This window comes from Oncorhynchus masou, chromosome 18 (assembly GCF_036934945.1).
Source record: "Oncorhynchus masou masou isolate Uvic2021 chromosome 18, UVic_Omas_1.1, whole genome shotgun sequence".
Lineage (NCBI taxonomy): Eukaryota > Metazoa > Chordata > Actinopteri > Salmoniformes > Salmonidae > Oncorhynchus > Oncorhynchus masou.
Window position 1 is genome coordinate 39,791,643 of NC_088229.1, and position 23,495 is coordinate 39,815,137.

Genomic DNA, 23,495 nt, shown 5'->3' on the forward strand with positions numbered 1-23,495 from the left:
GTCGTTGCTTATTCAGGTCAGCCTGCTAGGCCCAAATATAGGCCGCATGGTGTGCCAGCTATATTAATAACTGCTGTAATGCTGTCTCCTTTTATGTGTGCCACTTTACTAGTGGGCGGTCCAAGTACATAAATGGGGATGACAGAAATCAACACCTGCAAGGTTTTTCGAGCGTACGGGAGAATTAGTACCTGTCCCGGAAATGAAGTGACTTATGCCAGCAGCATTTCACCTTGCATGCCACTGCTGGTTTACCTTGGAAGCTAAACAGTTGGTCCCTGGATGGGAGACCAGAAGCTGCTGGAAGTGGTGTTGGAGATCCAGTAGGAGGCACTCTTTCCTCTCGTTAAATAAACATCCCACGGCAGTGCTTTGGGACATTGCCCTGTGTAGGGTGCGGTGTTTCTGATGGAAGGTTAACTGGGTGTCCTGACTGGTCACTGAAGATCCCATGCCACTTATCCTAAGAGTTTGGGTATTAACTCTGGTGTCCAGGCGAAATTCCCATTCTGGCCTTCAAACCATCATGGCCTCAATAATCCCCATCTTCCAACTGGGTCATTAATCTCCCCTGTAAATTTTCTCCAGGTCATTGCTGAAAATGAGTTCTCCAACTTACTGTTAAAATAAAGGTTGTCACTCCACCCACCTGCTGGTTTCAATCTGCAATAACCACAAAGGACTTTCAAGACGATCAGAAACGAATAGGCCACAACAGCCTCAACCACTCTCATAAAATAGGATGACACAGGTTCATATCCTAACTGGCCAGCCACATAGACCACAGATCACGTTCTTCACTGTAAAACCTACAAACATCAAAACTGGTCAGACCTGACCAACTTAGAGCTGACCTTCCTCAAATATAAACAAGGTATGAGCTATGGCAAAATGTGTAGAATAGCAGGAATTGTGCTTTAAAACTGCAAGCTCCATGCAGCTCTCAGGAACGTAATTGGCTCATGAAAATAAACACACATTATAGGGGGTCCTAACCCGGGGGCTCAAGTTGGAAACCCTTGAACCAGAGCGCAGAATCTAGAACATCTCCATAGTGTCCATCCCACTCCGCGCGGTAGGTGGCGGTAATGCATTAAATATTGGTATCACACCTCCATATAACCCCAAAGAAGAAGAAAAAGGTTGTCAGACGAAAACGTGTGGGACCTGAGGTATCTCCAGACAGGACAGGAGCTTGGTAATAACGTTGAAGGCCGAAGAATAGAGGGCATTTCGGTAGATGTTCTACAGTCGTGAATGCATTACATGTCATTTTTTATACCCAGGAAAGGATCTTCTTGACAAGAGACAGAGCGCACGGTCGCACCACGCCACAGCTGACTGACAGATCGCCGGTCGTAAACTGACGTTAGGAGTGGAGCGAAGAAACGAAGAAAGTTATCGGTCTCTTGGGCCGTTGTCTGTTTAGCACCAACGTGACTAATAAAACACTAACGTAGATACATAAATTGTATGATGGCGGACTACCTGATCAGTGGACAGACTGGTTACGTACCCGATGATGGACTCAGCGGGCAGCAACTCTTCAACTGCGGGGACGGCCTTACCTACAAGTAATTATTGACATTTGGCAGTCACATGGCTGCTTGTTGAAATCCATCGCAATTCGCTTGAGTTAACCTGGATAACCTTTAGCTAGCTAGCTAGTAACCAGAGCCGTATATTTCGTCGTTGACACATTAGCAACACTATTATTTGTGCAAGCAGGGGCTTTGAGTCATTGCATTACATGCAATTCTTTCTACATGGCCGTGGGTCTACCGACTCAGGTTTCCCGAGTTAAGTAATAGTTTTATTTTTGGGACTGACTCAAATCGAGCAAAAATAGTACCTGAAAGAAGTAAATGGATATTTGAGGTTCTGGAATAGGCCTGGCTATATTCAGCTATGCATGCCTGTGATTTGAACGTTCCTCTATCACCCAGAGGGTGTGTTCATGAATAATAAGCCTACATTCAGTGTCTGTTATTAAACATATATACACACACGACAACAACTCAAGTTTGCAGTCGGTAGCCTAGTTTTCCAGCAGTTGAGTTAGGAATACCAGGCATGACATTCCTCGTGTGACAATGTAGCTAATTATGACACCCTGAAGGCACCACCTCCATGTCGAGCAAGATATTATAGAATATGATTGTGTTGGCATGAACAGTAGGTAATTGTTAGGCAGAAGTATAAGTCTATTTGTCACAGTGCCTCATCTCTTGTCTACTCTTCAGTGAAGATACCATCGCATCTCATTCTGCGCATTCCATGCTTAATATAGGCAAAGTAGTCTCCTAGAAACATGGGCCTTCATAGTACTGGTATACTTCAAAGTGAAGGTGCTTGTGCAACAGCATGTTTCGAAATCTCAACCCGTTAGTACCAGACAGACGGTGTGGCTTGGAAACATGTGTTTGTAATAATATTTGCGCCATTTGGCAGATTCTTTTATCCAAAGTGACTTAGTCATACTTGCATCACTTCTCGGGACCTTTAGGAATGTGTTGACAAGTCAGCGCTAACGTGTAGCAACACAGTACACTGTTTTGCCTGCTCGTCACGTGCATCAGATATCAGTTAGTCCCACGTCAAATTCCGGATAGCTCAATTTGCTCAGATGATCAAACGCTGAACTTTTGCAATCCCACTCAAGTGCTGTCGAAAGATATCGTAGAATTTGATTTAAAAAAACGATTGGATAGAATATTACTTTATTAACCAGCTGAAGAAGGACCCACGTGTGATATTGTAACACCTCACTGTACATTCTGAAACACAAATGTGTGAAATTGCATATCTGTGAGAATCATTGTTAGATTGTATGCAGCATGTGAAGCCTGTCCCTGCTCTCTCTTTCTCTCTCTCTCTCTCTCAGTGACTTCCTGATTCTCCCAGGGTACATTGACTTCACATCGGAACAGGTGGTGAGTGGAACCCTTAGGGCTTCTGACCCTCCATGACCTGGTGTCATATTCATTCGTGCACACCATAGCAAAACATTTTGCAATGTTTCTTATTGGATAAGTTCAGGTCATCCCTTTTTTCAGTCAGTTTTCTTCCGTTTGTTGCCGAGTGAATACGACCGAAGATTCCATTTAAGATTACAAGGAAGACCTTCCCATTGTAGTCTTGATTGGCAACCGAGCGCCGTGAAAGGTGTGTTTGTTACTACGACAGGTGTTCGTTACAAGTAGTTAGTTGTAGTAACCAGTTTGTGTCCTCTGCAGGATTTAACTTCAGCCCTGACGAAGCAGATCACCATGAAAACGCCATTTGTATCCTCCCCCATGGACACCGTCACTGAGTCGGCGTTGGCCATAGCCATGGCAGTAAGTCTGCTTTGAACATACACACTTTAGCATGGTGACATAATTGAAGGTTTTAGTTAAAAGTAGACTCGGCATAACATGAAGGGAACAGCAGTGTTCGGCCAACTTTCGATCGACAAACGCAACGACATCAACAATCTCCTTCGCAGTTGTTGGCACAGTTTCCAAGGAAGCAACAAGAAAAAAAAAAAAACATTTGCCGTCAGACCGATCACGTGATGACATGAGATCACAAGCAACAACCCCCCCCCCTATAAAACAGCTAATTGCAGAAACATCAACAGCTATTGGAAAACAACCAGACAACCAGTACTTTCTCCCAGGGTATGTTGAAGTGACTACAACAGCTGCAATTATGTGTCACTTACAAAACAACCATCTTAGGTTACTATTTTAAAGCCCCCGTCCCCCCAGAGGCAAACATTGCAGTGGAAACATCACATAGTCTTCACTGCAAAACCAATGCCAAGAATTCACTTGAAACTAGTTGTTCTGCATAAATCCTTACAGGCAACTTCAGCTAGAGTTCATGTCTGAGGACACACGTTCTCTCTCTCTCATACACACACACAAACTGGCAAGAGACCATGTTCTTCTAATCGTCTTACAGCTCACGGGGGGAATAGGCTTCATCCACCACAACTGCACTCCAGAGTTCCAGGCCAACGAGGTCCGCAAGGTCAAGGTGATGACCCCTACTACACGTTCTCTCTCTCTCTCTCTCTCTCATCTCCCTTCATATTTCTCTTCTTTTGTTACATGTGTATTTTTTGTGTGTCCGTGTGTGTGTGTGTCTCTGCTACTCATGTTATTGCCTGCTGTCCTTTGGTTTGGTCGTCCTGCCAACCGAGTTGGAGCTGTTTCACTGTCGTGTTCCCGCTAGAACAGGAAGCAATCATTTTCTCTCTCTTCTCCTATTTCATTTTTCATCTGTCGCTCATGCCCCCTGGTGTGCTTTTTAAATATCCTGTAGATTTGCAGAGCCTAATAGATACCCCTACCCTCTCTCTCTCTCCCCATGTCCCTCTTTCCCCTCCCCCACTTATATTCTTCCTCCTGCTACCCCATTCCTTTCTCTCGACCCCATTCCTCTCTCTGCCCTCCGCTCCCCCATCCCTCACTCCCCGCTCCCTCTCCCCCCCCCTTCTCCTTCCCGCCTTTCCTGCCCTCTCTCTCCCAGCGGTACGAGCAGGGTTTCATCACTGACCCGGTGGTGATGAGTCCTACAGACCGTGTGGCTGACGTGTTCCAGGCCAAGGCACGCCATGGCTTCTGCGGCATCCCCATCACAGACAGCGGCCACATGGGCGGGCACCTCGTTGGCATCATCTCCTCGCGGGACATTGACTTCCTGAAGGAGGAGGAGCACATCCTGCCACTCAACGAGGTGGGTGTGGCTCAACGCGTATCACAGTGTTTTTACATCTGTATAATTGTGTTCAGTGGACTTCCCTGCCACTCTCGTGACACGCGTCCGAAGGTACATGCTAATTGTCTTTTGTTTTCTCCTTCCTTCACCACTACAGGTGATGACGAAGCTTGAGGACCTTGTCGTAGCTCCAGCTGGAGTGACACTGAAAGAGGCCAATGAGATTCTGCAGAGGAGTAAGAAAGGTGAGGAGGCGGGACCTGGGGAGAAGGTTCACCGTTAAAAAAATTATATATAAAAAATTATATATAAAAAATTGAACAAGACTGTCATATAGCCTACGTCAGCATGGCCCCGTGTGTTCGAGGGCCCCGTTCTTAATGCCATGTCTCTGTGTAGGTAAGCTGCCCATAGTGAACAAGGAGGGCTGCTTGGTGTCCATCATCGCCAGGACAGACCTGAAGAAGAACAGGGACTTCCCCCTGGCCTCTAAAGACTCACGCAAACAGCTGCTGTGTGGGGCAGCCATCGGCACGCACAACGACGACAAATACAGACTGGACCTGCTGGTGCAGAGCGGCGTAGATGTGGTCGTACTAGTGGGTTCCTGGTTCTTCTACTCCATCTACTTGTTATGCTCTTCATGGATACTTTCTCCATCTTTTTCTTCAGTCTGTTCTTTTTAAAGGTGCAATCTGCGGTTCAAACAATAACAAAGCGGACAACCCTGCCTCTATTTTGGTAAAAAGCGGAGGGATGACGTTGGAGAAATGTAACCTTTATCAAGACGGAGCTATGGATACAAGGACTGACCATACATGTTATCCAAATTATAGTTTTAATCATGTTTTGTGGCTATACCGTGTTTGTTTACAATTACAATGTTTACAAACAACGGAGTGCCATCATTAAGTACGACCAATGATGTGTATGGGGTACGATAGTTGAATAAGTTATATTATTCAAGAATCAATATGTGTGTGTACATATAATTAAGTCTAAAGATCGCTGTAGCAATTACAGATTGCCCCTTTATTGTTGCTCTCGTTCATTCAGGACTCCTCTCAAGGGAACTCGATCTTCCAAATCAACATGATTAAGTACATCAAAGAGAAATACCCACAGCTTCAGGTCATTGGAGGCAATGGTGAGTGTTACACATATATATATATATATATATCACACACACACACACACACACACACACACACACACACACACACAGAGCGAGAAATGCTGTGTTCTCAGAATTGCCCTCATTTCATGATTGCACTGCACCTGCCTGTGACAATGTTGATCTCTGTCTCCCCCTGTCTGTCTCAGTGGTAACTGCAGCCCAGGCCAAGAACCTGATCGACGCCGGGGTGGACGGCCTGCGAGTGGGCATGGGCAGTGGCTCCATCTGCATCACACAGGAAGGTGAGTCCGACCAATGGCAGACTGCCTAGCTCCCGCTCAAAATACATTTATTTTTCATTTTATTTGACAATTCAAATGCTTGATGAGTATTTTCAGTATCCATTACAAGCAACGAGGTTGTGACTATCAGTTATTGCTTATGTTCTCAAGAAAGGGTGTTTAAATTGGAGGCAGATTAGAAACTACAATCTGGCCACCTTTCCGCTAACAACGGAAATCGCCCTTTCTTCAACTGTAAGATTCTGTACAAAGGGTCCCATCCATAACAGGGTTCGTTCTAGGTTCTTTCCTTCTCCCTCACTGGCTGTAGAGAATGCTGAAGGATTTGGCAGAATCAATTTGTGCTGCCATGCTACATTCTAATACAGGCCATTAAGACCACCTGCTGAAGGACTGTGTGGAGTGTGGAACATCCTCAAACTTCAGCCAAACCGCTTCAGATCAAAACTCTGAAAACAGACAAAAAACAGTGGACTTTCTCAAGAGGGCACGTCTTTTAGAAATCACGCGCAGTCTTACCCTCTATTTTCTGTTTCTCTTTCACCTCATCCTCCCCTCTCTCTCTCTGTTCTATCTTTCATGATCTGTTTTTGGTTTGTATTATTTTCGTTCTCCCTCTTCCTTGATCACCTCCTTGTCTCGGTATCCGTCTGTTTCTCTTTTTGTTCCCCTCTCTTACCCACCACCTCCATTTCATGTTTCGTTGTGTGGACCTCTGCTCTCTTGGTTTCACACTGCCTGTGATGTCTGTCTCTCTAGCGCCTCTCAGTGTTGCTCCTGGTATAAATCACCACAGCCCCAAAACCCCAACTACTGTAACGGGATACTGCAGTAAGTCCCTCCCACCAGGCCCCCCTGCCCTGCGCAGGGCATTTTTCTCTTTAATTGGCTCCACTACCACACTGTGCCCCCCCCCCCCCCCCCCCCCCCCCCCCTTCACAGCCTGTCTGCATTGGTTGGTTAACGGCTCTGCATCAGTAGAAGTAGTAGCTAAGCTGGCCTTGGGGGTTTTGGATGCTTGTCCTTTTGTCCTTGACTAATCTGTCAGTGTGACATCACACCGCCCTTTGTCTCGACATGCGCGACATCCTCTTCATTATGAAACGTGCCGTACATTGGAAATCAAATAGGATTTTATTGGTCACATGGTTCGAAAAAACAACGGGTGTAGACTAACAGTGAAAGGCTTACTTGCGGGCCCTTCCCAACAACGCAGAGAGAAAGAAAATAGAGAAATTATTTTAAAGTTTAACACGTAATAATAATAAATATACAATGAGTAACAATAACACATGGTACTAGTACTGAGTTAATGTGCAGGGGTACGAGGTAATTGAGGTAGATATGCACATATATCATAGGTGTAACTAGGAATAAAGTGAGTGATTTTAATAAACAGTAGCAGCTGCATATTTGAGTAGTCACAGCTACTGCAAAAAGGGTCAATGTTCCGGAGAACTATTTAACTAACTGTTTAGTTGTCTTATGGTTTTGGGGGTAGAAGGTGGGTGTATATGATGAAGTGTATTTTAGTAGTGTGATTGACAGTCTCAGGCCCCACGGTGTTGGTCATTTAGGCCGTTCACCTTCCCTCTGAAACAAGCTGAACCGGAGTAGATTTCAATGTCTTTAGCAATACCAATTACTACAGGTTCAGTTACGACAGTTTCAGCATTCTGCACCTGTCAATTTCCCGTTAAAGGTCTTTCTCCGTTGAGAATCATTAACCTGTGTGTGTCCATGGATTGGATTTAACCACATTTTCCCTGTCAGCTGGACATCAACATATGGTCATGTTTTCATATAGGAGTGGGGATCGAGCCCTTAGCTCCAGATTAGACTGGTTGTTGTAGCGCGTGAAGGAATCTACGTACATTATGTCATTGTTTCTTACACCCCATTTACATGTAACAGTCATTGACTTAACAATACTCTAACTTATACTGTAAACCCAACCTGTAATTTAGGATTTACTATCTGTTTGTTCATAATAAGATTGTTCCTTTGAGAGGGGATGAAGATGCACTTCTTCAAATGCTTTCTTGTAGTGCTGCTTTGCCAATTGAATCAATTCGTATTCAGTGTTTATGGGAATTATTTCCTCAATTTCATTCCAGTCCCAGTTAGCTCATGAATATGCATATCAATCACACACAACAACAAAAAAGGTGAGCGCGAAGCTAAAATAATGTTTTCCACTTTCTCAACTTCCTCCTTTGATGTTGGCTTCATGCATAGTAATTAACTAGTTTTAGAGTTCATCAAAAAATTCTCGGGCCGAAATGACGGATGGTAACAGAATTAATTGAAACTTGGGCTCCCCGCGTGGCGCAGCGGTCTAAGGCACTGCATATCAGTGCTACAGGCGTCACTATAGTACCTGGTTCGAGTCCCGGCTGTATCACATCCGGCCGTGATTGTGAGTCCCATAGGGCGGCGCATAATTGGCCCAGCGTCATTAGGGTTTGGCCGGAGTAGGCCGTCATTGTAAATAAGAATTAGTTCTGAACTGTCTTGCCTAGTTAAATAAAGGTTACATGTAAAACAAATAAAAAAAATAAAAATGATCTGCTAAAAAAATGATCTGCTAATTCTCATATTTAGTGTTGAGGGGAAAAAAACCTGCAAAAATAATCCAATCAATCAAGTGTATTTATAAAGCCCTTTTCACATCAGCCGATCACAAAGTGCTATACAGAAACCCAGCCTAAAACCCCAAACGGCAAGCAATGCAGATGTAGAAGCACGGTGGCTAGGAAAAACTCCCTAGAAAGGCAGGAACCTAGGAAAAAACCTAGAGAGGAACCTGAGGGGTGGACAGTCCTCTTCTGGCTGTGGAGGTTATAACAGAACATGGCCAAGATGTTCAAACGTTCATAGATGATCAGCAGGGTCAGATAACAATAATCACAGTGGTTGTAGAGGGTGCAACAGGTCAGCACCTCAGGAGTAGATGTCAGTTGGCTTTTCATAGCCGATCATTCAGAGTGAGAGACGGAGAGTGAGAGACCAGGGTTCCATAGCCGCAGACAGAACAGTTGAAACTGAAGCAGGAGCATGACCAGGTGGACTGGGGACAGCAAGGAGTCATCAGGCCAGATAGTCTTGAGGCATGGTCCTAGGGCTCAGGTCCTCTGAAAGAAGAGAGCGTTAGCGGGAGCATACTTAAATTCACACAGGACACTGGATAAGACAGGAGAAATACTCCAGATATAGCAGCATAATTACTCGAGGCTGAGACAGGTGGGGTCGGGAGACACTGTGGCCCTGTCCGACGATACCCCCGGACAGGGCCAACCAGCCAGGATATAACCCCATCCACTTTGCCAAAGCACAGACCCCACACCACTAGAGAGATCTTCAACCACCAACTTACTACCCTAAGACAAGGCCGAGTATAGCCCACGGAGTTCTCCCCCACGTCACAAACCCGAGGAAGATCACGTCAGTGACTCAACGCACTCAACTGATGCACCCCTCCTAAGGACGGCATGGAAGAGCACCAGTAAGCCAGTGACTCAGCCCTGTAATAGTTTTAGAGGCAGAGAATCCCAGTGGAGAGAGGGGAACCGGCCAGGCAGAGACAGCAAGGGCGGTTCATCGCTCCAGTGCCTTTCCGTTCACCTTCACACCAGACTACACTCAATCAGAGGACCTTCTGCAGAGATGCTTCCTGAAGAGATGCTTGTGCTTCCTGAATTTGAAACATATAAACTAAAACCCTTTCTAAGGCTTCCTCGGTTTCAGTTGTTTTTCTTTTCATTTTATGAATGTTATTTTCCAAAATAAACATCACATTTGTCTAATGTAGCCTAATATTGTGTGTGTGGTTGGTTGACTACTTGTTGAATCATGCTTTGTGAATGGGAAATCCTATCTTGCTTAAATGCCAAAAGGTCTTTCCTGTCCCATCCGCTTGCTGTGTAATCAGTTTCATAATGATTACATTTATCAGGGAAGCACAGACAATGAAATCCAATTAATTATGAGATGATCCACTCAAGCGATCCAAAACCATGTTTAATATACAGCAAATCAATGAAAATATGAATTCATATTCAAGAAATACTGATATGATGATTTTTTACTTGATAAACCAGGAAATGACAACTAAAATGGCAGGCGAGGACAGACTGTCTGCTGTGTGAGGATGCCTAATGCCTAGTCTGTCTCTGACGGGGGGGGGAGGCTATATATGCAGGGATATGCCCCACCATGACCTGTCAGCCTCCATTGAACCAAGTGACACAAAGTTGGCCTCAAGCAGGCATGAACATTGTCACTACGTGTGTGTGTGTGTTCTTTGTTCATGCCTGTCCTCCTTCCCTTGTTGTCTCAGTGTTGGCGTGTGGGCGCCCCCAGGCCACCGCCGTGTACAAGGTGTCTGAGTACGCCCGTCGATTCGGGGTGCCAGTCATCGCCGATGGGGGCATCCAGACCGTGGGGCACATCGCCAAAGCCCTGGCACTTGGGGCATCTACAGGTGTGTCTCAGGCTCAAATCAAATACCCATACACATAGCATTAGCCATTACACATAGCATTAGCCATTACACAAAACATTAGCCATTTTGGCAGATAGCCTAGTGTTTAGAGCATTGAGCCAGTAACCGAAGGGTTGCTGGATCGAATCCCCGAGCTGACAAGGTAAAAATCTGTCGTTCTGCCCCTGAGCAAGGCAGTTAACCCACTGTTTCCCGGGCACTGAAGACGTGGATGCCGATTATGGCAGCCCCCGCACCTCTCCGATTCAGAGGGGATGGGTTAAATGCGGAAGACACATTTCAGTTGAATGCATTCAGTTGTATAAATGACTAGGTATCCCCCTAGCCGTTACACATAGCATTAGCCATGACAGATAGCATTAGCCATGACACATAGCATTAGCCGTGACACATAGCATTAGCCATGACACATAGCATTAGCCGTTACAGATAGCATTAGCCATTACTTTTAGTACTTACAGGCTCAGATTTAGAGACTGTTTTAATAAAGTACTAACACACACAAATCCCTCTCAAAGCATGAAAGGTACATTCTCTCATCTCTCCTCCCCTTGTGTCTCTCCAGTGATGATGGGCTCTCTCCTGGCTGCCACCAGCGAGGCTCCAGGTGAATACTTCTTCTCTGACGGCATTAGGCTGAAGAAGTACCGAGGCATGGGCTCACTGGATGCCATGGACAAGAACCTGGGCTCCCAGACCAGATACTTCAGGTACTGAGTCACAGTTATACTAATGCACTATTAATACGGTAAAACAAATCTTTATTATCCCTAGAATTGTATTCATTAGGCACCAAACGAAATAAAACAGACAAACAGGGAGGCACTACCTGAACTTCTCCAATAAGAAGCGCCTGTTGCTTCCCTTTGCAACATGTTTCGCTACGGTGTGCTACGACCAGGAGCAACTGGCTTTGCAGCAGGCAGTCACTCAAAAGACAAATAACATATAGCTGACCCGTTCTCTCTCTCCCTCTCTCCCTCTCTCCCTCTCTCCCTCTCTCTATCTCTCTATCTATCTATCTATCTATCTATCTATCTATCTATCTATCTATACCTGTTTCCTCCTCCGTCTTTCTGCAGTGAGTGTGACAAGATCAAGGTGGCCCAGGGTGTGTCGGGGACGGTCCAGGACAAGGGCTCTATCCATAAGTTTATTCCCTACCTGCTGGCTGGGATCCAACACTCCTGTCAAGACATCGGATCCAAGAGCCTCACCCAGCTCAGGTACGCACACACACGTCTGAATGTTTTGTCAAAGTGCCCCTACTTTAATACCGGCACGTGTGTCTGTGAGCTTGGGGGCTCCGCGTAACACTACTTGTCTTCACCCGTGCAGAGCCATGATGTATTCTGGGGATCTGAAGTTTGAGAGGAGGTCGTCTTCGGCCCAGATGGAGGGAGGAGTCCACAGCCTGCACAGGTACTTACCGCTGTGATCTAGCTAGGCGGTGTTGACTAGCCTACTGTGCTGATGTCACGGAGGCTAACATTGCAATATATTCTTTGCTTGGCGAGGGGATTTTCTTAAAATCTCAGTTTCACATACCACCTGCAAAAGCTCCTAGATTTCAAATGGTTCCCCTTTAAATCTTACTTCAACCTGTTCACAGGTCTTTCCGATCTCGGCATGATTCAACATGTTGGTAATTCATTACCAGATCATTAATCTGTTAAACCGGCTCTTTTTCCCCCCCTCCCTGTCTTGCAGTTATGAGAAGTGCCTGTTCTAAAGACGAGAACAACAGTAGTGGGCTGCAGACTTGTGTTCCTCAAGCGTACGCACATGAAAGCACACACAACTACTTGACAACCCCCCCCACACACTAACACAAATGTCAATTATGCCTAAACCATCAGTCTTCCCCTTCTGTTGTTCCCTGTCTATGCCGAGGGAGAGCAGAGCATGTCTGTCTTGTCTATCCGTCAGTATTGTGATGGAGTGTTTCGGTGTTATCAGACGCCTTCCATGTCTTACTGACGTGAATAAAGGTGAATAAGTCAAATAAAAATGTTTTTTTTCCACACGTTTGTTTTGTTATTGTGGTCATTTGAATGGTCATCGTATCATGTTTAGAGATACAGACCTGGGTTGAAATATATGGGTATTTCTAATTTAAAAATACAAATTCTCTGTCTTTAGTATTTTCAAATATGGCAGAAGTGAAATACTTCAATTTTCATAATGTTCTATAAATATCCTACTGTTTGAAACTACTTTCCAAATACATTATTTCAAGTACTCCTAGAACCAAACAGACCTGGGTTCAAATGCATGGGAGTATTTCAATATTTGTATTTAAAAATGCACTTCTGTGTATATTTGAGTATTGTCAAATACACACCAATAACTTCCAAGTGTATTTAAACATTCCAATATCAACTACATGTATTTGCAAACATATCCAAATAATCACTTTGAAATGTCTTTGAACTCATGTCTAATGGGAAATGCCATCTGAGTTGTATGGCGTAAGGTGAGAGTTGGGGATGGAAAACCTCTTTAATTAAATGAAAGAAATATTACCTTAAGACCATTTTTTGGGGCATACAGATACTATCTAATATGTAGTGTAAATAAATAGTGTTGTATTTCATTCTGTGATTTAGAGTTTATAACCCACCTGTCTGATAGACACACAACCATGATCCTCTTTTGGAGAGGGCAATGAGGTCTCTAGGGGGGAATCAGGTACACCTCCAAATCCACCGGACTTTCCAGGCCACGCACCAGTGGACACACACCTGCCCCACACATGCACACCTGTCCCACCGATCAGACAGACTGGTCTTCAATTAGTAACTCCATAAGGCTGAAGAAGGGATTCATCCCACTTACTGTAACAGCTGTTTGTATTGTATCGGTTGGAAAAGTAATATAGTGTACAGTACCAGTCAAAAGTTTGGACACACACCTACTTATTCCAGGGTTTTTCTTTATTACTACAATTTTCTACGTTGTAGAATAATGGTGAAGACATCAAAACTATGAAATAACACATGGAATCATGTAGTAACCAAAAAAAAGTGAAACAAATCAAAATATATTTTATATTTGAGATTCTTCAAAGTAGCCACCCTTTGCCTTGTGAAAGCTTTGCACACTAGAGGTATGAGGTAGTCATCTGAGGTAGTCACATGAGGTAGTCATCTGGAATGTATTTCAATTAACAGGTGGCCTTGTTAAAAGTTCATTTGTGGAATTGCTTTCCTTCTTAATGCATATACAGAAGACAGCCCTATTTGGTGAAAGACCAAGTCCATATTATGGCAAGAACAGCTCAAATAAGCAAAGGGAAACGACAGTCCATCATTACTTTAAGACATGAAGGTCAGTCAATATGGAACATATCAAGAACTTTGAAAGTTTCTTCAAGTGCAGTCGCAAAAACTATCAAGCGCTATGATGAAACTGGCTCTCATGAGGACCGCCACAGGAAAGGAAGACCCAGAGTTACCTCTGCTGCAGAGAATAAGTTCATTAGAGTTACCAGCCTCAGAAATTGCAGCCCAAATAAATGCTTCACTGAGTTCAAGTAACACATGTCTCAACATCTACTGTTCAGAGGAGACTCCGTGAATCAGGCCTTCATGGTCGAATTGCTGCAAAGAAACCACTACTATAGGACACATAATAATAAGAGACTTGCTTGGGCAGAGAAAGATGAACAATGAACATTAGAACAGTGGAAATCTGTCCTTTGGTCTGATGAGTCCAAATTTGAGATTTGGACTCAACCACTGTGTCTTTGTGAGACGCAGAGTAGGTGAACAGGTGATCTCTACATGTGTGGTTCCCACCGTGAAGCATGGAGGAGGAGGTGTGATGGTGTGGGGGTGCCTTGCTGGTGACAGTGTGATTTATTTATAATTCAAGGCACACTTAACCAGCATGACTACCACACCATTCTGCAGCAATATGCCATCCCATCTGGTTTGCACTTTGTTTTTCAACAGGACAATGACCCAACACACCCCCAGGCTGTGGGCTATTTGAACAAGAAGGATAGTGATGGAGTGCTGCATCAGATGACCTGACCTCCACAATCACCTGACCTCAACCCAATTGAGATGGTTTGGGATGAGTTGGACCGCAGAGTGAAGGAAAAGCAGCCAACAAGTGCTCAGCATATGTGGGAACTCCTTCGAGACTGTTGGAAAAGCATTCCAGGAGAAGCTGGTTGAGAGGATGCCAAGAGTAGGCAAAGCTGTCATTATGCAAATGGTGGCTACTTTGAAGAATCTAAAATATACTTTGATTTGTTTAACCCTTTTTTGGATAATACATGATTCCATATGTGTTATTTCATAGTTTTGATGTCTTCACTATTACTATACAATGTAGAAAATAGTAAAAAATAAAGAAAAGCCTTTGAATGAGTAGAGGTGTCCAAACCTTTGACTGGTACTGTATATCAACTGTAAAAATCAGTTGAAAGTGGCAGGAGGTAGTGGTACAGTAGTCAAGCAATCAGAGATTGTAAGTGTTGTTGGGACAGTGAAAGGGGGAGGGACGGAGCGAAGGAGGAGTTATGGTCAGTTGTTCTGCAGAAGTGAAAGTGAAATCGGTTCTTTGTGTATTTAGGAGGAAGTGAAGACTCATAAATAGTGGAGTGCAGACAGCAGGGTGACAGCCGAGTTGGAGCAAGCTGATGGCAACCTGAGCAAAGCATATACGGTAACTTTCTTTTCAGAAAAGGGGGACTCTTCATGTCATTTTATGGGGGAGGGCTGTACTTTTTTCCCATTCATTTAACTGTCTGCTTTTGTCCTCATTCACCTCATTCAACTCTTTCTCACTAATTATGTAGCTTACCTTCAAAATACCCCTCTCGGAGGTTCTCTTGTTTTGAGTTACCGTTTTTCTGTTCCTTTCTATTTGCATTCTCTTCTTCTCGTGATCAGATAAACACTAGCTTTCCCCTCAAACCTGAGGAGTAGGTGACTTCAATTAATAAGTGAAAGTATGCCTCTGATGATTCATTAATAGGCTTTCTGCCCTCTCCTTTTCTCTCTCTCCCCTGTTTCTCTCTCTCTCTTCCACTCTCTCTCTCCCCCTGTTTCTCTCTCTCTCTTCCACTCTCTCTCTCTCTCTCTCTCTCCCCCTGTCTCTCTCTCTTCCAATCTCTCTCCCCTTGTTTCTCTCTCTCTCTTCCACTCTCTCTCTCTCTCTCCCCCTGTCTCTCTCTCTCTCTTTCAATCTCTCTCCCCCTGTTTCTCTCTCTCTCTTCCACTCTCTCTCTCCCTCTCTCTCTCTCTCTCCCCTGTTTCTCTCTCTCTCTTCCACTCTCTCTCCCCTGTCTCTCTCCCCCTGTTTCTCTCTCTCTCTTCCACTTTCTCTCTCCCTCTCTCTCTCTCTCCCCTGTTTCTCTCTCTCTCTCCCTCTTTCTCTCTCTCTTCCACTCTCTCTCTCTCTCTCTCTCTTCCACTCTCTCTCCCTCTCCCTCTCTCTCTCTCCCTCTTTCTCTCTCTCTCCCTCTCTCTCTCTCTCTCTCTCTCTCTCTCTCTCTCTCTCTCTCTCTCACTCTCTGTCTGTCCCTTTTAACTATTCTCTTCCAGTAACTTAGCAGCAGAGCCTATGTGAGATTTAAAGTAAAATGACAGAAGAAATAAAGTGCCACAGCCAACCTATCTTTTCCTTATATCTCCCATAAACCTTTGCTTTTATAACTCTCCATCTGCGCCTCCTTCAATGGACTGTGATCTCCTGTCTCTCTCTCTCTCTCTCTCTCTCTCTATATATATATTTATATATATATTTGTATATATAAATAGCTCTCTCTTCCTCTTTCTCTTTCTCTTCCTCTATCTCTCTCTCTTCCTCTATCTCTCACTCTTTATCTCTCTCTCTCTCTCCAGACATAGTTTCTTCAAGATGTGAATGGAACAGGATAGACCAATTTCTTTTCTCCACCCCAAGAAATTGTGAAATGGGAACGGGATCCTCACTAGTGATGTTGGCGGGTAGGATGGTAACGGAACCCATAATGCAGCTGTGTCCTATGAACAGCACCTGGATGTGGGTTCCGTCTCCATCCCGTTTTGCAATATCCAACAGTCTGACTGTTTCTAGTGATGTCAGAGGGAGAACAAGACTTCGTGGTGTACTTGATTCCGTGAGTGTCTTTCAGCGTGGTGTGGTTTAAGTTGACACTTCAAGAACTAACAGGTGATGTTCTTCAATGACACGTTTTCTCCCGGATTGCCAAACACACTATAAGGCACCGGGAATTTCGTGTCAGCAAAGAATGACACCAGCTTCTACCTAGGACTTGAGCAGCTTGGTGCTATTTATATTTTGATTATGTTGTATATACAGTGTAGTTTGTAAATAGATTCATCGTCAGAGAGTGTTTCTGCACTGTCGCCCTATTCTTGTGTCCTAAATTCAAAAGGGATTTTGTTAACAAGTATCAACTCTTTATATTGTCTGGGAACACTGCTAAATAAAATGTCCATGGATATGTTTGTGCTGTCAGTTTACATTACAGGGACCGTTTACATTGCAGCTACCAAATCAAATCTTATTGGTCACATGCCCCGAATATAACATGTGTAGACGTTTACAGTGTAATGCTTATTTACGAGCCCATTCCCAAACAGCGCAGGGGTAAAAAGTAATACAACTACCCCCCCCCCCCAAGTAAGGAAATAGTAACACAAGAAAAACAATAACGAGGCTTTATACAAGGAGTACCAGTACCCAGTCAATGTGCAGGGATACGAGGTTATTAAGTAATACAGTATGTTCATGTAGGTAGGGGTAAAAGTGACTAGGCAAACAGGAAATATAATAAACAGAGTAGCAGCAGCATATGTAAAGCGTGTCTATGTGTGAGTGTCATGTGTTGCGTCAATATGCATGTGTGTGTGTGTTGGAGTGTGAGTGTTCGGGTAGGGTCTAGTGAGTCTGCATGGAGCCAGTGCAAGGGAGTCAGTGTAAAACAATTAAGATGTAGAAATAATAAAGGGAGTCAATGTAAGTAGTCCGGGGGTGACCATTTGATTAACTGTCCAGCATCTTATGGCTTGGGGGTAGAAGCTGTTGGTGGCTGGAGTCTTTGGCAATTTCTCTGGCCTCCCTCAGTCACTGCCTGCGATAGCGGTCCTGGATGACAAGGAGTTCGGCCCCGGGGATTTTGTATTTGTATTTATTAAGGATCCCCATTAGCTGAGCAGCTGCTCTTCCTGGGGTCCAGCAACATTAGGGCATTTATATACAATTTAAAATATTACATGACATTTAATTTCATAACCCTTTACCCAATAGATTTAGTGTGTTCCCTCAGGCCAATACGGCACTATCACATATTTACAATACAACATACATGTGGACGTGTGTGTGTAGAGTGCATGTCTTTTCATGTGTGTGTGTGTGTGTGTGTCTCTCCTCACAGTCCTTGCTTTTCCATAAGGTGTATTTTTATCTGATTCTTAAATCTGATTCTACTCCTCGCATCAATTACTTGATGTGTAATAGAGTTCCATGTAGTCATGGCTCTATTGTAGAACCGTACGCCTCCCATAGTCTGTTCTGGACTTGGGGACTGTGAAGAGACCTCTGGTAGCATGTCTTGTGGGGAATGTATGGGTGTCTGAGCTGTGTGCCAGTAGTTAAACAGACACTTCGGTACATTCAGCATGTCAACACTTCTTATGAAAACAAGTAGTGATGAAGTCAATCGCTCCTCCACTTTAAGCAATGAGAGATTTACCATGTTAGCTCACCGTGTACATTTAAGGGCCAGCCGTACTGCCCTGTTCTGAGCCAATTGCCACACCTGTCACACCTGAGCAGTAGTCCAGGTGTGACAAAACTAGAGTTATTAGTAAGGACTGAAAAAAGTAAGTGGCCTGTACTGGGTCGTATGCACTACCTGTACTGGGTCGTCTGTTGCGCCTTGAGGTCGAATGCTGAGCAGTTGCCATACCAAGCGGTGATGCAGCCAGTCAAGATGCTCTCAGTGGTGTAGCTGTATATCTTTTTGAGGATCTGAGGGCCCATGACGAATCTTTTCAGCATCCTGAGGGGGAAGAGGCGTTGTTCGCGTCCCCTTCACGACTGAGCTGGTGTGTACATGGTTCATGTACAGTGGGGAGAACAAGTATTTGATAACCTGCAAAATCGGCAGTCTTTCCTACTTACAAAGCATGTAGAGGTCTGTAATTTTTATCATAGGTACACTTCAACTGTGAGAGACGGAATCTAAAACAAAAATCCAGAAAATCACATTGTATGATTTTTAAGTAATTCATTTGCATTTTATTGCATGACATAAGTATTTGATACATCAGAAAAGCAGACCTTAATAGTTGGTACAGAAACCTTTGTTTGCAATTACAGACATCATACGTTTCCTGTAGTTCTTGACCAGGTTTGCACAAACTGCAGCAGCAATTTTGGCCCACTCCTTCATACAGACCTCCTCCAGATACTTTAGGTTTTGGGGCTCTCGCTGGGCAATACGGACTTTCAGCTCCCTCCAAAGATTTTCTATTGGGTTCAGGTCTGGAGACTGGCTAGGCCACTACAGGACCTTGAGATGCTTCTTACGGAGCCACTCCTTAGTTGCCCTGGCTGTGTGTTTTTGGTCGTTGTCATGCTGGAAGATCCAGCCACGACCCATTTTCAATGCTCTTACTGAGGGAAGGAGGTTGTTGGCCAAGATCTCGCGATACATGGCCCCATCCATCCTCCCTTCAATACGGTGCAGTCGTCCTGTCCCCTTTGCAGAAAAGCATCCCCAAAGAATGATGTTTCCACCTCCATGCTTCACGGTTGGGACGGTTTTCTTGGGGTTGTACTCATCCTTCTTCTTCCTCCAAACATGGCGAGTGGAGTTTAGACCAAAAAGCTCTATTTTTGTCTCATCAGACCACATGACCTTCTCCCATTCCTCCTCTAGATCATCCAGATGGTCATTGGCAAACTTCAGACGGACCTGGATATGCGCTGGCTTGAGCAGGGGGACCTTGCGTGCGCTGCAGTATTTTAATCCATGACGGCGTAGTGTGTTACTAATGGTTTTCTTTGAGACTGTAGTCCCAGCTCTCTTCAGGTCATTGACCAGGTCCTGCCGTGTAGTTCTGGGCTGATCCCTCACCTTCCTTATGATCATTGATGCCCCACAAGGTGAGATCTTGCATGGAGCCCCAGACCGAGGGTGATTGACCGTCATCTTGAACTTATTCCATTTTCTAATAATTGCGCCAACAGCTGTTGCCTTCTCACTAAGCTGCTTGCCTATTGTCCTGTAGCCCATCCCAGCCTTGTGCAGGTCTACAATTTTATCCCTGATGTCCTTACACAGCTCTCTGGTCTTGGCCATTGTGGAGAGGTTGGAGTCTGTTTGATTGAGTGTGTGGACAGGTGTCTTTTATACAGCTAACGAGGTCAAACAGGTGCAGTTAATACAGGTAATGAGTGGAGAACATGAGGGCTTCTTAAAGAAAAACTAACAGGTCTGTGAGAGCCGGAATTCTTACTGGTTGGTAGGTGATCAAATACTTATGTCATGCAATAAAATGCAAATTAATTACTTAAAAATCATACAATGTGAAACTTGAAGGTCTCTACCCACATAGCAGGCATAGCCAACTTCTTATTCCACTTCGTTCGACTACGCTGAGACTTCATGAACATCTGTAGGCTACTGCTCAAATTAGCCTGACTGTAGGCCTGAACCAATGAGCCTGAACCAGCCCTTTGTTCCTAGACTGACAACCTTCACATATATATATATATACACACACATACACAGTCATTTTCTGGCACCCGCCATGAGAACAGGATGAATTATTATGACCACTTGAGTTTCTATACCAAAAAGGCTTTCTGATGAGAATTCATTCAGATAGAGCTCTAAAAGAGCTTGTGACATTATTGAACAAGTAGGAAAAACCACATAAAACTGTCATTGCAATGTTGTTATACCATCTACCAAGTTCGCCACTTACTTCCAAAACACTGGACCTAGCACCTTTTCAACACGAGAACAATGTTTTGTCATTGACTACACTTCGATGCAACAACTAGAACTTCTAGCACCTATATATCGAGGGAAGAGTTCATTGAGAGCTGCACCTGTTTTATTTTATGTATGATTTTATGTCCTGCTTTTTATGTACTGTATAGTGAGTTTCCAAGGGTATCTAAAGGCTTAGAAAGAGAGCTTTATGTTCCTCCCAGACCACGTCATCCTGCTCCACGTGCCTTTTGGTCACTGGACGGGGCTTCAAGAAAACAGTTCGAGCCAACATGACTGAACGTCTCGCACGATACCAGTGAACGTCTCGCACGATACCAGTGAACGTCTCGCACGATACCAGTGAACGTCTCGCACGATACCAGTGAACGTCTCGCACGATACCAGTGAACGTCTCGCACAACACCAGGGTAAACGTCCTGATCATACTCCGCCACAAAACCATTTTCCGATCAATGTTTCACTTAGATCTTCAATGGGCTGGAAGGCGTTGTGAGATGTGTTGGATTTTCCATCATGGTCCGACTCGCACTTTTTCTCAACCAGTCTGTGGGCTGAAACAGCTGCAGTGATGTGGAAAGGAACAGAAGCAACTGAGTATCCTCTTAAGTTCTCTCTCCTGGACTGTCGGTGACAATCTGGAAACACAGGAAATTCTAAAAGTTATGCACATTTGGAATATGTAACGTTAACATAGTCTAGTGACACATAATGTAGTGATAATATGTTTGTATAACAAATGTGAGATTTGACATAAAATGACCCACAATGATTACCTGGTGTATCTTCATTGCCCCACGGATTGTCTCCAGGTGGGAGGTTCCCCATGCTCTCTCTCTCTTCCTCTTGAGATATATAAGAGCTTGTAGCCTGACTGATCTTTTGACAGTTCCTCAAATACAGTTCTTCCATATGGGAGGTCCTTGCCTCGTGCCACAATTCCATCTGCTTTTCGTTAGCTGCGCCGACCACATCAGCTGGGTCTTTTCCATGTCCGGCTTCTAGGAGATTCCATGTGACTCTCTGGAAGCCCATTTCAAAGGGAAGGGTGGAGAGATAGCAGATATTTTTTTGTAGACCTATCCTGACCTGCACTCACAAAGTGTACAGCAGTAGCCAATGGGCAGAGCTCAAGGAAATAGGCCAGTGTTTTTGAGAGATGGGCCCAGATAGCAGAGGGGTCATGCCCCATAGACGAGCTCAGTGACCAAAGTGAAACTGTATCATTTGTGGTATATCCAACACAGGTGTGGAGGGTCACCTGTTTGTGGGAATCACCAAAGTGAACTGCCTGGATTTCACTGGTGTATTTACACAAGGTAAAGGAAGATGGCGCCGGAAGAAATGGCAGCCGTTTTACAGGCGCCGAACCAATTCTGCTATTCTGTGTTTGTTTTTCACGTTATTTATAACTGATTTTGTACATATTGTTTCTGCCACCGTATCTTACGGCAAAAAATAACTTCTGGATATCAGGACAGCGATTACTCACCTTACTCACCTCGACTAAGATTCTTTCTTCAACAACCAGGACGCACAGGATGTACTTCAGATACCCGACAAGGCCAACGTCCCAGTCATTTCAGGAGAAATAGACACAGGTATAGAGGACACAGGAAGGATCCGCCGACAGCGAGTGGGAAATCTGCCTATACCATCAATATTACTTGCCAACGTACAATCATTGGACAATAAATTAGACGAGGTACGATCACGAATATCCTACCAACGGGACATTAAAAACGGTGATATCTTGTTTCACCGAATCGTGGCTAAATGATGACATGAATAGCATTCAGCTGGCGGGATATATACGCTGCACTGTTTGCTTACAGATAGAAAAGCACACTCCAGTAAGACTATGGGATGGGGGGGGTCTGTGTATATTTGTAAACAACAGCTGGTGCACGAAATAGAGTATAGAGTAGAGAATCTCATGATAAGCTGTAGACTACACTATTTGCCAAGAGAGTTTTCATCTATATTTCTTGTAGCTGTTTATTTACCACCACAGACAGATGCTGGCACTAAGACCTCACTCAGTCAGCTGTATTAAGAAATAAGCAAACAGGAAAACGCCCAACCAGAGGCGGCACTCCTAGTGGCCGGGGACTTTAAGGCAAGAACACTGAAATCAGTCTTACCTAATTTCTATCAGCATGTTAAATGTGCAACCAGAGGAAAAAAACTCTAGACCACCTTTACACCACACACAGAGATGCATACAAAGCTCTCCCTTGCCCCCAATTTGGCAAATCTGACCATAATTCCATCCTCCTGATTACAAGAAAAGAATAAAGCAGGAAGCACCAGTGACTAGATCAATAAAGAAGTGGCCAGATGAAGCAGATGCTAAACTACAGAACTGTTTTGCTAGCACAGACTGGAATATGTTCCGGAATTCCTCCGATGGCATTGAGGAGTACACCACATCAGTCACTGGCCTCATCAATAAGTGCATCGATGACGTCGTCCCCACAGTGTCTGTACATACATACCCCAACCCGAAACAGGAAACATCTGCACTGAGATAGAGTAGAGTAGGGTAGAGCTGCTGCCTTCAAGGAGAGGGACTCTAATCCGGACGCTTATAAGAAATCCCGCTACTCCCTCAGACGAACCATCAAACAGGCAAAGCACCAATACAGGACTAAGATTTATTGTACTACATCGGCTCCGACGCTCGTCAGATGTGGCAGGGCCTGCAAACCATGACAGACTACAAAGGGAAGAACAGCCACGAGATGCCCAGTGACATGAGCCTACCAGACGAGCTAAATCACTTATATGCTCACTTCAAGGCAAACAACAATGAGGCATGCATGAGAGCATCAGCTGTTCTGGACGACTGTGTGATCACTCTCTCCGTAGCCGACGTGT

General features: G+C 44.5%; 1 protein-coding gene across 2 annotated transcripts; it reads left to right on the forward strand.

The window, feature by feature from the left end:
- The first annotated feature begins 1,133 nt into the window (after positions 1 to 1,133).
- impdh2 (IMP (inosine 5'-monophosphate) dehydrogenase 2) lies at positions 1,134 to 12,656 on the forward strand. 2 transcript variants are annotated; one of them, XM_064923282.1, is made up of 14 exons: positions 1,134 to 1,574; positions 2,885 to 2,933; positions 3,237 to 3,338; positions 3,949 to 4,023; positions 4,519 to 4,725; positions 4,865 to 4,952; positions 5,107 to 5,306; positions 5,764 to 5,854; positions 6,031 to 6,126; positions 10,466 to 10,609; positions 11,196 to 11,340; positions 11,713 to 11,856; positions 11,969 to 12,052; positions 12,341 to 12,656. In XM_064923282.1, the coding sequence occupies exons 1-14, from the start codon at positions 1,474 to 1,476 to the stop codon at positions 12,360 to 12,362; spliced, it is 1,548 nt and encodes a 515-aa protein (XP_064779354.1). In that variant the 5' UTR covers positions 1,134 to 1,473; the 3' UTR covers positions 12,363 to 12,656. The 2 variants fall into 2 exon arrangements, with proteins under 2 accessions (XP_064779354.1, XP_064779355.1); XM_064923283.1 differs by lacking the exons at positions 1,134 to 1,574; positions 2,885 to 2,933 and adding an exon at positions 3,144 to 3,165.
- The last annotated feature ends 10,839 nt before the right edge of the window (positions 12,657 to 23,495 follow it).

Coding starts and splice junctions, on each gene's coding strand:
- impdh2 (XM_064923282.1), top strand. CDS start 1,474: ATGATGGCGGACTACCTGATCAGTGGACAGACTGGTTACGTACCCGAT. Junction 10,610..11,195: donor GGCACTTGGGGCATCTACAG/GTGTGTCTCAGG, acceptor GTGTCTCTCCAG/TGATGATGGGCTCTCTCCTG. Junction 12,053..12,340: donor GGAGTCCACAGCCTGCACAG/GTACTTACCGCT, acceptor CCTGTCTTGCAG/TTATGAGAAGTGCCTGTTCT.